The 16,049-nt window shown below is 36.6% G+C and overlaps 2 protein-coding genes across 7 annotated transcripts in view; both read right to left on the bottom strand.

Moving 5' to 3' along the window:
* Positions 1 to 381: 381 nt before the first annotated feature.
* On the bottom strand, positions 382 to 8,342 carry smarcb1a (SWI/SNF related BAF chromatin remodeling complex subunit B1a). The gene is made up of 9 exons (XM_015046414.1): positions 8,197 to 8,342; positions 6,691 to 6,802; positions 5,705 to 5,834; positions 4,742 to 4,879; positions 3,860 to 3,987; positions 3,611 to 3,777; positions 2,819 to 3,009; positions 1,457 to 1,588; positions 382 to 582 (listed from the first exon to the last, which is right to left on the bottom strand). The coding sequence occupies exons 1-9, from the start codon at positions 8,278 to 8,280 to the stop codon at positions 552 to 554; spliced, it is 1,113 nt and encodes a 370-aa protein (XP_014901900.1). The 5' UTR covers positions 8,281 to 8,342; the 3' UTR covers positions 382 to 551.
* A 2,395-nt stretch (positions 8,343 to 10,737) lies between these two features.
* LOC106955954 (ral guanine nucleotide dissociation stimulator) overlaps positions 10,738 to 16,049 on the bottom strand; it is a 59,696-nt gene continuing 54,384 nt past the window's right edge. For 5 of the 6 annotated variants that reach the window (XM_015046413.1, XM_015046412.1, XM_015046411.1 and 2 more), the window contains exons 13-18: positions 15,519 to 15,614; positions 15,215 to 15,419; positions 14,929 to 15,003; positions 14,189 to 14,467; positions 13,494 to 13,608; positions 10,738 to 12,818 (exon numbers count right to left, since the gene is read on the bottom strand). In XM_015046413.1, the coding sequence (XP_014901899.1) occupies positions 12,643 to 12,818; positions 13,494 to 13,608; positions 14,189 to 14,467; positions 14,929 to 15,003; positions 15,215 to 15,419; positions 15,519 to 15,614 (946 nt within the window). In that variant the 3' untranslated portion in view covers positions 10,738 to 12,642. The remainder of the gene's footprint in view (positions 12,819 to 13,493; positions 13,609 to 14,188; positions 14,468 to 14,928; positions 15,004 to 15,214; positions 15,420 to 15,518; positions 15,615 to 16,049) is intronic. The other variant, XM_015046408.1, reaches the window with a different exon arrangement.

The following is a 16,049-nucleotide window of genomic DNA, read 5'->3' as shown; positions in this document are numbered from 1 at the left end:
TTTTTTGAGTAAATTTACTCATGTTCCCCTCCTCGCCTCAGGGGGCGCTGGACTAATGCAAACGTCTTCATCGCTTTACTATTACTTTTTTTTTTTTGTCTATTTGAATAAATTTCTTTCGTGTCCGTTAATCTCCCTGCAGAAATTAAATCCCAAAAAAGGACAACAAATACATTTCTTACTGATTTTTTTAATTATTTTGTAAGAATTATTAAAATGTACAAAAGACAACAAATACAACAAAACAATATATTATCTGAGTCGGGTGTGTTTTTGTCTCTCGGTGGTAAGGTAGAAGGTCAAAAAGAGCAGCTTCTCCAGGAAGAAGGGTTTGGCGTGGGGAAAACATGAAGGTTTCTGGGTCATTTTTTTTTTTGTTTTTTTTTTTCCCTCTAACGGACCTTCAGCAAACAGAATCAAATTAAAAATAAAACGGCAAGAGTCCAGCCGAGCAGAAGACGCATCCAGAGCCGAGTAAAAACCTCTGCTGCCCTTCAACTGGTCCCGCCTCAGCGTTTCTGCAGGGGGCGCTGCTGCTGCTGCATTCACATCTACCACGTATTCGCCAGACGCCTCATTCGTCTGGGGGACAAACAGGATGCAGGTGTTAATAGTGGCATTTAAAAAATTAAAACAGCTGAAACACTGAGTTCCTTTAACTCGAGACTAAAAACTCACTTGTTTAAAGTTGCTTTTGACCCAAAATAATAAAATGACCAATTTATTGATGTGAATTGATCATTTTGATGACATTTGACAAGATATGTTTCTCAATTGTTGACTGCATTTTGTTTTTTAAGATGTTTTATTTTTATGTTTTTAATAAATGTTTTTTTGAACTACGGTGTTAATAAAATGTGCCATACAGACAAACCTGATTGATTAATTGATAAATCTATTACAGAAAATGTCAAATTGAGCAAAAAGTTGTTTAAAATTAAACAATTTCACTTCAAGTGAGTTATTCATACAAACTCTAAGGAAACTGAAGCAGGTTTATTAATTAATTTAATTATGGTGAATTATTGAAGTAAACTAATTTAATAATCAAATTGTCGCTTACTGGAGTGTACAGACTCAAAAAGTCATTTGCTGAAAGCAAAACATTTAGAGGAGCAATCAAGTCAAAACTGTTAAAAAAAATTATATATATATATACACACACACACACACTCGAGTTGCAACATTTTAAAAAGTCTAAAGCACATTTGGTATCAATTTATTAATCAACTAATCAGCCCTATACTGTATTGATAAGTCGAGCAGAAAGTTTTTCACATGTTGATTTTATAAGTATTTTTTCAGTACTGTACTGATTGTAGTGTTCAATAAAGTAATGCTACGTTTTTGCATTTTTCTCTTATCTAAAAAATTAATTCAAGTGTTTATTTGCATCATTTTTAATATTGTGTAAAAAAGGCTTAAATGAAAACTGCATAAAACTCGTCAGACTCGCCTCGTGTTTCTGTCCTGGTCTCTGATCTTCTTCTCCATCTCTGCGTCTGTCAGGGTCTCCAGCAGGGGGCACCACTGGTCCGCCTCGCCCGTGTTTCTGATGGCGATCTCCACGGTAGGAAGCGGGTTCTCACTGAAAAACAGCAAACCGCTTCCTGGTTAAATCTACGATGGGTTCTGTTTAATTATATATGAGACATAAACAAGTGACATGAAAGTGGGGCTGAGAGATAAATCGTTTTAATAATAGTTGGGATTTTTTTTTCCCGCCAATGCAGTCCTTGGGTTTTCATAGCTCAGAGTGATGTCAGCACCCCCAGGGCGTAATTTCAGAGAATAAAGTAGTAATTTTATGAGGAATGCTGAGCATTTTGGGGAAGTTACACTTTAGTCTAAGTTTTACAAATACAATTTTTTACTTCTATTATACATCACAGCACAAGAGTCATAGCAAAGCTACATTAGAGACACTCTAGGTTCAGGAATGAATATGTGACCTCTGTGTGCATAAGTAATAACAGTAAACTGAAATACTTTATATTTTAACATTGGTATCAAATTAGACTAATTAGCTATTTCGAAGAGAAAAAAAATCACATGAATTGAGCTGGTCACAACAAATCGTGATAATGAAGGTTTTTTCCTCAGTAAAATAACTCTTCTAAATTTTATTACATTTTTTCTGGTAAAATTGAGTTTTTATTCTGCTAATATGATGTAATTAAACTAAAATTCTCATAGCTGGTCCTAACGCTGACAGAAGGGATGACTGGGGAAAAAAACTTTTGGAAAACATTTTGTGTTTTTTTTGTTTTGTTTTGTTTTTGCTCGCATCTGCAGGATAAATCTCTCGTTCTGCTCGTGTCGTAATGACAACAAACATCGTCCATCAGCATTAAAGTAAACAGTCTGGAGTCGTTTCTCCACTCACACGTCCAGCTGTGGCAGAGATCATTGTCTGGATTTGGAAACATTTCATCATACGATCCAAGACCCAGTAAGGTCAGATCTGCTGATCCAACAAGCAGCTGAGGTGAAGGAGGTCAAGGGTCGCAAACCAAAACAGAAAACCCTGACCAGGAGTGTGCAGCAAGTTACAATTAGTATAGATTAGAAACTATTAGAAACTAGACCAAAAATACTTGGTAAGATTTTGTGTTTTTATAGTGCACTAAAAGAATACATTTTTATTTTCTTATTAAAAAATGAATGAAATTATTTGCATCTTTTAATGCATTTCTAATATTACGTAAAAAAGTTTAAGTGGTTAAATGAAAAATCTGCAGAATTTTTTTTAAGTGATAAACTGATTAATTGATTATTAAAAGAGCTGCAGCCCTGCTGAGTCGCCATCTTGTGGTACCTGAAGGCGTACGTCCTCTGGTGCCAGCTCAGCTGACCTCGGATGCTGTAGGCGATGGTGGTGACGAACTCTCCGCCCAGGCCGAGCTCCGAGCAGAGCTTCAGGGCGAACTTCTCCGGAGAGTTTTCCCTCTCCGACATGTCCCACTCAAACTGGTCCACCAGCGAAATGTTCCCCACGTGGATGTTCAGCTGGATGACGAGAAGAAGAACGTGGAAAATTAGCCGCCTGCAATAAAGGTCACCTATTATGCTTCCTTGAACAGGTTAGGACAGGAATATGAGCTAAACAAAACATTCATTACATTCATTGCACAAAATCATTCCTAGTTAATGAGATTTCAGTGTGGACAGTTCTACCTATTTGGCTCTCCTTTCAGAATGAGCTGTTTAAGGGCTCTGTCACTTTAAATCCAAATAAGTTGCTGTTGCAATATCAACATTTAACTCTGCTGGGTTGCTCGGTAACAGACAGAACTCTGCTGGGTTGCTATGTAACAGATGGAACTCAGCTGGGTTGCTAGGTAACAGACGGAACTCTGCTAGGTTGCTATGTAACAAATGGAACTCCAGTGGGTTGCTAGGTAACAGACGGAACTCTGATAGGTTGCTAGGTAACTGGCAGTGTCTGCTGATTTGTGAAGTTTTTGAAATTGCTCGTTTTCTAGACACCAAATATCTTTAATTTATTGCCAAAAGCCAGCTGTGTGTTTTGTTATTTTTAAGCGGTTGGGTTGCTTTCAGAAATGGAAGTACAAACATATGAATTTCCCCTTTAAGAGTGAAGTCGCACCTTGATGATCACCCTCTGGTCAGTCTGGTCCTCCAGGAGGCTGTCTGTCGGGTAGGACTCAATCTGCTGCCGGATGGCTGAGGCGATGGCAGGGACAAAGGCCAGGGGGTTCAGATCCAGGTCGTCACACAGGATCTCCGCAAACATCTCAGGTGTCATGAGCTTCTCTGGACATTTAAAAAATAACACAGGAACACTCTAAGTGTTTGTTTTAAATCTCATCAGAGAGGGAAATGAGCGAGAAGCTACCGTTCATGTTCCAGGTGAAAGCGTCCCTCAGTTTCTGACCCTCGATCTCCATGTCCAGACGGATCGGAACAAGAACCTCAGGCTGTGTGGCGTTTTCATGGATCACCGCCGGGTCGTGGTCGTCGAAGCTGATGAACATTTAAAGAAGCAAAAAATTAACCACGCCTATAAAATTTACTGGATAATTAATTATTCCAAAAACCAGAAATAAGCGATAGCATTGTCATTTTGAGACCATTTTCAGGTAAAACATTGATAAGTTCAATGTCACAAATATTATTAACTTTAATTTTGTAAAAAAAAAACACTAAAAACTCAAATTAGAAGACAGTTTAAATGTCCTAAATAAAACCAAAAACAGGCAAAAATGGCAGGTGGTGCAAACTAGTTACTTCCTACTGGGTGTCAAATGTTTGCAGCGTTTCTCAAAATGGCGACTTTTCAATGTAATATAATGGTAATGACATAAATAATACAAAAACCCATTGCTAAAGATCAATAAACTTTAAATTTAAATTAACATTTAACACTAGAACAGGAAGACATTTTAAATATCCAAAATAAAAAAATAAAAAATAAAAAAACAAGAGATAAAATGACTTATGAAGTCTCTGTGAGCAAAATTATACTTTAGAAAAGGATTGGTTAGACTTTTATCAAGCTCATTTTAAGTTAACAAGCAATTAATTGATTTATTGTGACATGCTTATACCATCTTGCCACGGTTACAGGTCATGACTGTCCAAAAATAAAAGTAAAAGTCATCCCAGCTGCATGACAGACATAACCAATAAGGTAATAATCGCCCAAACAAGCAAAGCCTCAACCATAAAAAAAAACATGAACAAAAGAAACACCGTCTGCCAGCAGGGGGCGTCTCACCAGAGGGGGAAGGTCCTCTTCTTGTCCCTGCCCAGCCGGCTGCGGTTGATGGTGGTGGAGCAGGGAACGGCGTCCAGGTGGTGGGAACTGTTGGGCAGCGTGGGAACCCACTGGCTGTTCCTCTTTGCCTTCTGTTCCCTGGTGGAGACACAGCAGAACCGAACCATTGGATCCCAGAGTCAGAAAGAACAGCAACTTCTGTGTTTCAATAGTAAACTTCTCATCAAAGCGGACAGAAATCACATACGGGGTTCCCCAAGGTTCAATCCTAGGACCTCTCTTATTCAGTATCTATAGGCTCTCACCAGCTCAGATTGTAACAGGACACAAGATGAGTTAGCAAGTTAGCATAACTACACAGATGATACACAGATCTACATTACTGTGCACTGTCTCTACATCAGAGGTGTCCAAAGCACAGCCCTGGGGCCATTTGTGGCCCTTGAACTAATTTTTGTGGCCCTTGACTGCAATTCAAGAATGGCACAAATTTAGCCAACCAACACTTTTAGTAATTTTTTTATGATGATATTTTCAGTGGCAAGTCTAAATACAAAACAGAGATTTTTTCTTAAATTATCCTTTTTATTATTATCATTATTACTATGTTACTATTGTTAGAGATATGATTGATTTATTGCTAATTGTGACAAGTCTTTTAATTATTATAATGGTGTCTTCACAAATCTGCCTCATTTAAAAAAAAAATGAATCAGCTTATCTAACAATGCTGCTCACATTCTCACAAAACTCAGCTGATCATGTAACAACTAAACATAACATTTTAAGTCCAGTAACATACAATAAAATAGATTTAGTTCATTTAAATAAATAAATAAATGCATCTGTAAGTAAGTGACAATATCCCCATAACCATGTGAGCTATTAGCATCTTGGCTGCTTTACAGAGAGATAATTAGTCTGAGTGTGTTTGGGTTTTTTTTCCCAGATGGGGGGTTTTACCTGAGGTAGGTGGGCGGCTCCGTGCTGATAGACACAGCTTTGTATTTTTCATCGTTCCCTTCGAGGATCTCCTCGACCTCCGAGGCCTTCAGGAGTGTAACGCTGGTGGCCAGCTGAGTGTAGCCATGATCTGGGAAGACAACAATGAGAAAACACCAAATTATTTTACAAAATAATCACTGAGACCTAATAAAACCAAGGTTTGAGTAAACTTCATAAATTACAGTTTAAGGATGTCTTTGTCAGACCATTATTAGGAAAACTAGTGAGTTTAATTATAATATGATTGGAAAATAAGAGAAACAGAAAAATATAACATGTGTGATCAATAGATATTTCACTCTGTTCACAGCATAAAAGCTGGGCAATAAATTGATCTTATCAAATTTTTGGTTTTTGAAAATTTGAATCTAATTCACTCCTTGGATTTTCATGGTTCAGGGTGATACATTTTCCTGGACAATAAATTGTTCTGGAAATTATTGCAATAAACAATAATTTTGTTGTTTTGAGACCATTTTCAAGTAATGTATTGATTACAGAATAATAATGCAAGTTCACCCTCAAAATGACCAACAAACTATAATTTTGTTATGCTTATCCTCTTAACAATGGAGCTGGAAGATAATTTAAATATCCAAATTAAACACAGAACAACCAAAAACAATAAATAAAATGAAAATAAAAACCAAACAAACAAAACCATAAATAAAATGCCTTATAAAATCTCTGAAAACAAAATTAATTAATTAAGTTGTTTTCTCATTAAAAACAACTTTACGATTGTTTTTTTCTGCATAATTTTATGCTAACATTATGACCTTAATCTTGTAACCAGGCCCCTATACTCAGTGGTAAAAAAAAAGAAAAGAGAAAAGAAATCAATTACAAATGAAAATCTGATATTTTACTCTTGCATAAAAAACCAGGAGGATGCTGGCTCTACAGAACTGGAGTTGCTTGAGTCAGTGCTGCCCTCTACTGACCGTGTGAAGACTCTACAATTTTCTTCCGTTCTTCCACTGTTGCCAGTTTTCTCCATAACGACGGGTACCGTTTATATAGGGAGCCTCTGAACATGCGCAGGTAGTTCCCCACCTGTCAAAAAGTCAGAAAAAAACAAATAAAATAAAATAAAATAAAAAAAACAGGTAAAAAAAACTAATTATGATGTTTCAGACACCGGGTTCTTAATGCGATGTTGCAGAAAAAATAATCAGTGAAGCTCTGTTAAGAGTTCCTTCATAAGACGGCATGTTAAAGCCACTGTGTTTAGAAAAAAAAGGAATAAATTTCCGCAAAAAAATCTCAGAAATTTTTAGATTAATCTCAGAAATTTAATAGAAAAAACAAGGAAATTTCTGAGTTCCAAAAGTAACACATTTGCAAGAAAAAAAACTTAGAAATTTTCAAATAAATCTAAAAAAATTACTAAAAAGAATCTCTGAAATTTATTAACTCAAAAAGTTGAAAATTTGTAAGATTTATATAAATATATATATTTATCTCGGAAATTTTCTGAGTTTCAAAAGTCAAAATCCAACATTTCCAAAAGTGGAAAATGTACTACTTTAGAAACTTAGAAATTTCCAATTTTTTCTGGACAATTTCTGAGATTAATTCTGAGTTTTTTGGCAGAATTTTACTTTCTTTTTCCTATCTACAAAGTCCCAAATACACAGTCGTACCTCCATAATCCTTCAATCAGATTATCAGTTTAAAAGACGTTTCTGTTTACGCCTCACAATCCAAGGGCAAACTGACTATGAACAAGTGGAAATTGTCCACGATAACAGAGTAACATAAAATGAATGGAATTATATATTTTTTTAATCTCATGGTTACACTAAGTTTTAAACATTTCTTCACCCTGTTAGGCGTTTTCTTGGTTCTTTGTTTACATGTGTTGTTTACATTTTCTTTTGCTATTTTCCGCTTACTAATCATGCAAGTAATATTCTACATGTGATAATGTAGTAATAATCTTCTACAGTGGTGCAGAAGAAGAAAGACAGGCCATTGAAACATTATAAAAGTGTTATCCTTGTGATTTTAAAACTGTTCTCTCCCACTATTACCAACCTAGACAAACCGAAACAACACAGCAAGTCGTATTAACATTAGATTTAAAATAATAAAGCAATAATCCAACTAATTTTACGGTTTGTCTTAAAAATTAGCGCTTTGTTTGTTGAAGTCATGTTAGCTCGCATGCTAACGTTTAGCTTGCTTGACAACTGAAGTTTACGATTAAATAAAAGATTAATTTCATTCCAGACTTCACTTTCTGATAACCTATTATCGATCAGCACCTTCTATCCTCGCGTTGTTCTCTGATCATCAATGAATGAACCTTCACGCGCTGCCTTTCCCCTCAGCTGGCCTCGCGAGCACAGCTAAGCTAACAGCTAGCGGCTGACACACCGGAACGTTTCTGCTCAAAATCATGATCCGTAACAGCAGCCGGGTTATAAACATTTAAAGATACTAACCTCAGAACCGATCATGTAAAACTCTCCATCCTCTTCGAGCTGAAATTTCACCGGTTTTTGCCCAAACGTTTTGCTAAGCGCCATAGTGACATGGAATAACAAAGGTCCGAGCTACAGCGCAAGCGCAAACAACAAGCGCAACAAACAACCGTTAAATGATGGACTTCCGGTTCCGCTCCAGGATCCGAGTTGTTAGAATCGGCTCACCAGCAACTTTACTATAATTTTAGCAAATTTTTTTTTCATTTAAATTGAATAAAAATATTTTGTTAATCTCGAGAGAATATAATTAAATGTTGTAACTCGTCTTATCCATGTTTCTCAAAAAAAGAAGAGAAAAAAGAAATGTAGACGCTAATCTCATGTAGCTACTGCAAAGCCAGAGAAGTTTGATTAAAAACTTTATTGTATCACATTCTTTTCAAGAGGATGCTCATGGTTGTCTGCAAAATAATAAAAGAGATTTTTTTTAAACTAAAAATTTATGAGAATATTTTTCCAGCTCAACAATGAATTAAGCATGAAATATTTATGAAATAGTATTTAATGTTTTTTGGAGAAATAATTGTAGATTAAAATTTTCAAAAGGGTATCGCATATTTTCCATATTAATAAAGACAATCACTTTGGTTGAAAAAACGGAAAAATATTTAGAATATTCTTAGCAATAAAACTTTAATTAGTTCACTCTGTATTTGAAAACATTTGCTGTATTTACTCAAGATGTTAATATAATTAAAAGTAGATTTCTGTGTCTGCTTTAGTGTTTAACTCAATGGAAATATGTCCTACCATTAATTTAAAAGAAAATCAGAAATATCGATATGAAATGATAAACATTTAGTGCCATAGCTAACATTTTTATGTGAAGATTTTAACTTGTAGCTAATAGTTTTGTCCTAATTGAAAATATTTTGAGCAAAGATGATTTAAATGAATTGTTAGTAAACATTTCAAGCTCATTTACTCAGTTAAGTCCTAAAAAGATTACGTAAATGTGTAAAAAAATAAAATAAAAACCAGATGCCAAAATGTTATTTTAACTTTACAAACTTAATGTTTATTTGTATATACATGAATATATTAATCTATAACCAAGAGAGGAGAGAATGTACAATGCAAAACAAAATCTTTATATACAAATCAATAAATAAGACACAACCAAAAACAGTTTGTCAACACAAGGGCTTTTTGTTCATGAGAAAGAAAAAGTAAGACAAAGAAATTGCAATAAGAAAATCTTGAAATTCTTCAGTTAAAAGTGGAAAAATGGCACCAAGAAAAAAAAAGAAAAAAAATTAACAAAAACAACCACATCACACCTGTTTCAATTGTTTTTATCCTTCTTCATGTAAAACTGAGTCATTATCTTTATTTTTTGTTTGTTTTCAAACTCGCATAGAATCACAAAATTCATTTTTAACAAGGGCAACGACAACACACACACACACACACACACACACACGGTCCATCCACGGTCGGAAACACTCGGACGCTTTCTGGGAAGAACTGCTGCAGAAACAGAAACTCAAATTGTTTGAGGAGAATTTAGGAAGAAGTCTACAAGTTTTTGGTTTATTTTCAGATAAGTGCTGAAAATAAACAAGAAAATCTGCCTTTCTTCCCCCTTTCAGTTAAAATCAAGGCTTTTTCATGAAGTTATCAACAAAATGAAGAATAATTTACAGTTCTTTTTATTGACAAACTATTTTTGGATAATTTTTCCTGAAACTTGAACATTTTTTTAACTAAGTCCATGTTTAAAACCTTTTACTTTTAGCTATAACTTTTTGATTTAATTCTAAAGGGAGGCATTTTCAAAAGTGCCACAATTCACACAATTCAATACACATTTCTTAACGCTATTAGGTTTCTTCATCTGACCTTGTTTGTTCATTTAGAGTAAATTAAACAAATAATGACTTAAAAATATAAAATTCCTGCTGGATAAATTCCCTAAAGTTCAGTTTCTGCATCAGTTTCAGCTTTCTTCAAGTTTCCCGGACAAACAAAGTGAAACTAAATGGGTCCAGACATGTTTTTTCCTCCTTAGTGTTCTCCCCCAACGTAAACAGTAAACACAAAAGCTGAATCATTTCTCCCTCCCGCTGTGACAATGAAAGGCAGACGCTTCCACGGTTTCCATTTTGTTTTTGGCACACGGTGGGGTCGGGTGCTGCTGCCTTCACGGACAACACGAGCGAACGATCATCACGACAATAAACGGTTCACAGTGCCGATCGACGGGCGGAAGGGGGCAAAGGTCACAGTGTTTCACGACGACATCGAACGCATCCCGCCTGCCGCTCATCAACGTATTGCTTCTGCAGTGTGTTTGTTAGTGAATTTGTTAAAGTTGACGGTGCACAAAAATAGCTGACAAAAAAAGGCAGGACAAACTGGACTTAGTGTTCTCTCGGGATTTTTAGTGCTTTACTACAATTCCCAGAATGCTTGGCACCAAATTAAAACAGTGCAGATGTGGTGGAAAGAGATGTTTTAGGGGTTATAGAACAAAAACTGAAAAAAAACGCGGTTTTCATAGGAGGAAAACACAAAAAAGAAGAGCGTCAGTTTGGATTTTTCCGTCACCGTCGCTCCTCTTGAATTCACATTCATCTAACAGCTGAAATGTTGCATCGTTTTGAGGTTTCCGTACATGGAAATACAGCGATTCATCTGGATTCAGAGAAACCAAAGCTTTAATCCTGCAGGATAAATCTGCAGCACATTTGGAAAGTTGTCACTGAACGGATATGAAAGTTTGAGCCGCCATGTTGGAAGAAATAAAACAAAACCTGGGCAATGTTTGAGGACTCTCAGGAAAAAAAATAAACCTGATCATCTTTCGTTAATGTAAGATATGTTGATGTTTCTCCAGGGTTTTCGCACCAATTTGGATTATTCAGATCAATAATATCAAGATGAATAAATTATGCAAATTTTAGATCCACATTAAATTTTTTTTTTTGAAATATAACATATCTTTTCTCTTTTGCTGACCTTATTAAATCATTATAGTTGTTAGAATATTGGAAAGCAGAACAGAAATCTTGAATGAAAATATTGAGGTCAATTTGGTTGCATTTCTTTTCCTTAACACATTTTTTTCATATTTTTTTCCACTATTTTTAGGTTTGTCCAAAATCATTTAACTTTTCTGTAGATTTCACTGTAACGGAAGCATTTTGTATGGAAGGCCATACAAAATGGCATTTTGTATGGCCTTCATTCAATAAATGAAAAAGGTGTTAAATATTTAGATATGACTATTTAAGTACAAGTAGAAATATAAATGTTAAAATTAAGAAAACTGATCTCTTCAGTAATTAAATGACCACATTTTTGAAATTACTAAACTTTTTAATACAATTATTTTATAGTTCTGATTCAGCCAGTTGGTGGAGCTAAAAAGGCCATACACAAGCTGATTATGGGTCTACAGTGGATTGACTCAATAAAATAATAAAATAGACTTCTTTATATTTTAAGTGATTAAGCGTTAAAATATGTTCTCTATTTATTTACTTATTTTTGACATTTCTGGCTTTCCATAATTTCAAACTTGTTTATTTTTATTTCAGTCCAAATTCACTTTTTTAAAGCTGGTGCTTCTGGTTATTTTTTTCCAACATGGCGCCTCATGGTGGTCTGGATGAGGAAGAAAGGGAAATTGGAAATTGTGAAGAAACAGCACCGTATCCGAGGTGCAAAAAAAACAAACAGAAAGCAAAATAAAAACATTAAAAAGTGTTGATATCATGAGTCTATTAACAAAAATCACAGGGTCCTTTTTCAGAACAATATACTGCACAGACTGGGTTGTTCATATTTACACTGTTCAGTCTGTGTGAAGTGTGATCGCTCTGCAGCGGCAGCGGCCTCCACCATGTAGTGGTTATGATCCGGTAATAAAAGACGGAAACAGAGGCGTGGGATTCATGGCTGTGTTCACTGGATTTTGACACCATTTTCTCTTTTTTGTGAACACTGCAGCGTTCAGACGAGCGTCTCTTCCTCCACGTTCTGCTGTAAAATCCCGACCGAATCTCTCTATAAGTGATCCGACGGTTCTGGGAAGATGGCAAAAAAGTCTGATCCCAGGATTAAAAAGTGGAGGTGCAAAGATTCCCCTCGTCAACGCTGAGATGTAAACGCTTGTAAACAAAATGTGACGCATCAGGAGGTTCGAATGTTTCATCTGAACCAGGCGGAGGGTGATGAAGAGTCCAAGTATTGTCCAAAGCGAAGGTTTTTTTTTCCCCCTTCTACTTTCCTGAGTTTGCAGCTTTCATGAAAACAAACTCAGATTTTTTAAGGAGGGTCCTGAAGAAGCAACACATCCGGTTAAGTGCTAAAGTGCCACAGAAAGGTCCCGTCTCTGCCTCTATCCAAACCAAAACCTGGACGCTTCAGGTCGGGTCGGTTCGTCTCTCCTGAAGAGTCTCAGAAAATCCCTTTGGCGATCTTCAGTCCCTTCTGTTTCATGCGAGGCAGCGTCGAACTGGCCACGTTCTTGGCCCGCACTGGCCGTGCCGAGCCGCGCTTCTTCAGCACAAAGTCGTAGTTGGCAGTGGAGTTCATGGCGTAGAAGACATTGGCGTTGTCCGGGATTCGGAGCTCTGCAGAACGAAGGGAAACAGAGCAATGTCAGATTTCAAAGCCTCGTTTGTTGGATTATTTTTATTGGGCTGGTTCTGGAGTAATCTGTAAATCCCAACAAAACTAAAAAAAGTCTAGTGTTTGGAAACTCAAATCCAGAACTTATTAATGATACACGCAAAAAAAAAGCTGGCCAACTGGCAAGGTGTGTTAGCAGCTAGCTAGCAGTAGTCACAGATGGCAATGAAGAAGTCTGATTGTGACTGAGGTGTTTGCCTGACAGAAAAGTCCCGCAACAAAATAAAAAAGAATGTACAAGATTGAATAGGCAAAATTTAAGATCTGTGATTAACATACTAAAGGCCAACTTACTTTTTAAAAATGTAAGTTATTTTAAGGCCTTAATTTAAATATATGAATTTAAGACTTTTTAAGGGGAAGATAAGTGCACTAAATGTTTTCAAAGTTAGCAAAAGGGCTAAGCTAAAAATTAGCTCTGATATTAGCTTCTGGTTACTTTCACAGGATTGTTCTGGTTTTTAAATCAACTGTTTTTATATGTAATTTTTTTCTTACAGACGTGACTTTATTTTTAATACAAATGCTTATTGTAAATAACACTATTTTTAGCCACACATTGAAACTGTCATATGCGTTTTAAATCTTATTTGTCAGCATTTCTGAAACCTGCTCACCTTTGTCCTCTGAGATCTTCTGCATCAGCTCGTAGTCCTCGGTTTTCTCCCGCTCCAGGTTGTGTTTGATCATCGCCTTCCTGATCACCGCCGGAGTTTTGTCTTGACTCGTCACCTGAAAACACATCAAGCGTTTATTACTCCGAAAACCCGACTTCTACACCAGATAAACCCAAACTTTTCCCCCTCTGTGGAACAATAGAGGATTTTTATATCCACTATCTCCGTTTTCAATAAGTTATTTGAACTTATTTTTTTATAATAATAATGGAAAAACTGCAGAAGAGGATTAGGATTACTTAGAATTCTGAAAAAAAAAGTAAATTCTGGAACAGAATGTCAATATTCTGATAATTTTGAGAAAAAAGTTAGAATTCTGAGAAAATGTTAACATTTTGAGAAAAAGTAAAAAATCTGAGAAAAAAGTCAAAATTCTGGGAAACAGTCAGAATTATGCTTTATTTTCAGCGGCCCTAATCTTCTTCCATAAAAAACAGGTTACATTTATGAAAAATTTCAAATTTATGATTTAAAAATATATTGGATTTTTCAATTTTTTCCCCTCATCTTCCCTTCAACCTTCTGAGGTCCTCCTACGACACCTGTTGGTCCCCCAGCGACCCTCGCTCCCCCTATTTGAAAACCACTGAGATGAACAACAGATTCCCGCGCTCTCTCCCTCTCTTTGGTCTCACCAGGATGCTCTTGTACATGTTGCCGTTCTCCACGTCCAGCGAGACTCGGATGATGCAGCAGTCGTCCACCTGCTGGTTGTAGAGCGGCAGCGACAGCGTCGAGTAGTTGGACACGGCCGACACCGAGCGTTTGTGCGAGCGCGAGGCGGACAGCGGCGTGGAGGAGGAGACGGAGGACGAGGAGGTGCTGCTGGAGCCTGAGGCGGAGCCAGAGCTGGATCCCATCCCCGACGTGTCCAGGGAGGACAGAGACGTGCATTCCCAGAACTGAGGGGGACACTGCACAAGTGTTACTGACTTTAGCGAAAAAATGTTTCTCTGATGCAACAATATTAGGGCTGAAACAATTAATCAGATAAAATTTTCATGTAAAAATATATTAATATAAAATTACATTTCATTTATTTTATAACCAAACACGCAAAAAAGTTTAATTTCTACACAAACTAAATAAAATTCACAGTCTGTCAGACATTAGAAATATAATGTATATAATAGTTTCTAGTGAAAATATCTTATTACCCTTGAAATTAGACTAAATTAACTTACAAGTACATTTTCATTAAGGTACAAGAGCTTGTTTTAAGTCAATAACTCCTTCATATTGAGTTTAAAAGTTCTTATTCCATTGGAAGATTGTTTCACTAATAAGACATTTGTCCCATATTATAAGTGCCAATGGAATAACAACTTTTTTGATGAGTGTAGATGAATTGAAGAACAAAACATTAAAGCATTACCGTTGAGGTCGTGTCTGCAGATGGAGGTTCTCTCCCCAAAGCAGACACGGTGAGTTTCACCGATGGAGTCGACGTCTGAAAACAAGAACAGGATGAAAGACGTTTTAAAGGGCAGGTTTCACACGTTTTCCAGCCATGTAGTGCCATTTTATAACTTAATTAAGCAACTATGTTACCATCAGTTCTAAAAATGCTGTATACGACTTAAAAAACCACCATAAACCTGGGCCTCTGTCTCTTTCTGAAACTCTGCCTGTGCACATAACACTTCAAATATTTCCCTCACCTTCCTCTCGTGTCCCTCTGGTGAATCCGACAGGAAGCTGGTGTTCACGTCCTCCAGGTCGGAGCCGCTGGAGCTGACGGACGTGACGCTGAGGGCGTCGCCGCTGTCCCCGCCGCCCCCCTGGTACGGCCTGTAGTGGGAGTGATCGAACGACTTTGAATGGGAGCTGGCGCCGCCGCTGCAGCCGGCCTCTGTCAGCTGCCGGCTGGACACAGAACAGGAACAGGAAGTGGAAGAATAAGTCTCCAGGAAGACACAAACAACTGATGGAGAAAAATCTGAAGAAGAGCTGAGTGTGACTGACTCGCTCCATCGTTTCATGATCCCGCCGTTCTTCTTGGCTCTGAGCGTGTTGCTGGCCGACTCTGACAGAGGCTCGATCTCACAGGACAGATTATAGCTGCAGAAAAGAAAATTAACACCAAAAGTCAGCTTGTTTACACATTTTGGGATTAGGATTTAGTTAAACCCTGGAAAGATATAAAAGCTAAAACAAGCTTAGAGACATAATGAGACTAGAACTGCAGCTAACAATTATTTTAGTAATCTCATGAAGGTTTGTCATTTAATCACTCAGGTCTTTTTAGAACAACTATTTGTTTTATTTTAAAACAAATAGTTTTAAAATAAAATGGTACAACTTTACAATGAGGCTCCCTTTGCAGATGGATGTGTTATCTATTCGTCTATAAACACTTTGTAAAACTGTTTATTATGCATTAATTAAGGATGAAAAAGCAACTATATGCTAAAAAACTGTTTACAAATGCTTATTGTGCTTACAAGGTGGTCTGAAAAGTTTAGTATAATAACTCTAAATAAAATACAGATAAAC

This window comes from Poecilia latipinna, unplaced genomic scaffold, assembly GCF_001443285.1.
Source record: "Poecilia latipinna isolate Pla-1442-1.1 unplaced genomic scaffold, P_latipinna-1.0 Scaffold779, whole genome shotgun sequence".
In the NCBI taxonomy this organism is placed as follows: Eukaryota; Metazoa; Chordata; class Actinopteri; order Cyprinodontiformes; family Poeciliidae; genus Poecilia; species Poecilia latipinna.
Note: the sequence above shows the minus strand (reverse complement) of the source record. Positions and strands in the feature narration are given on the sequence as shown.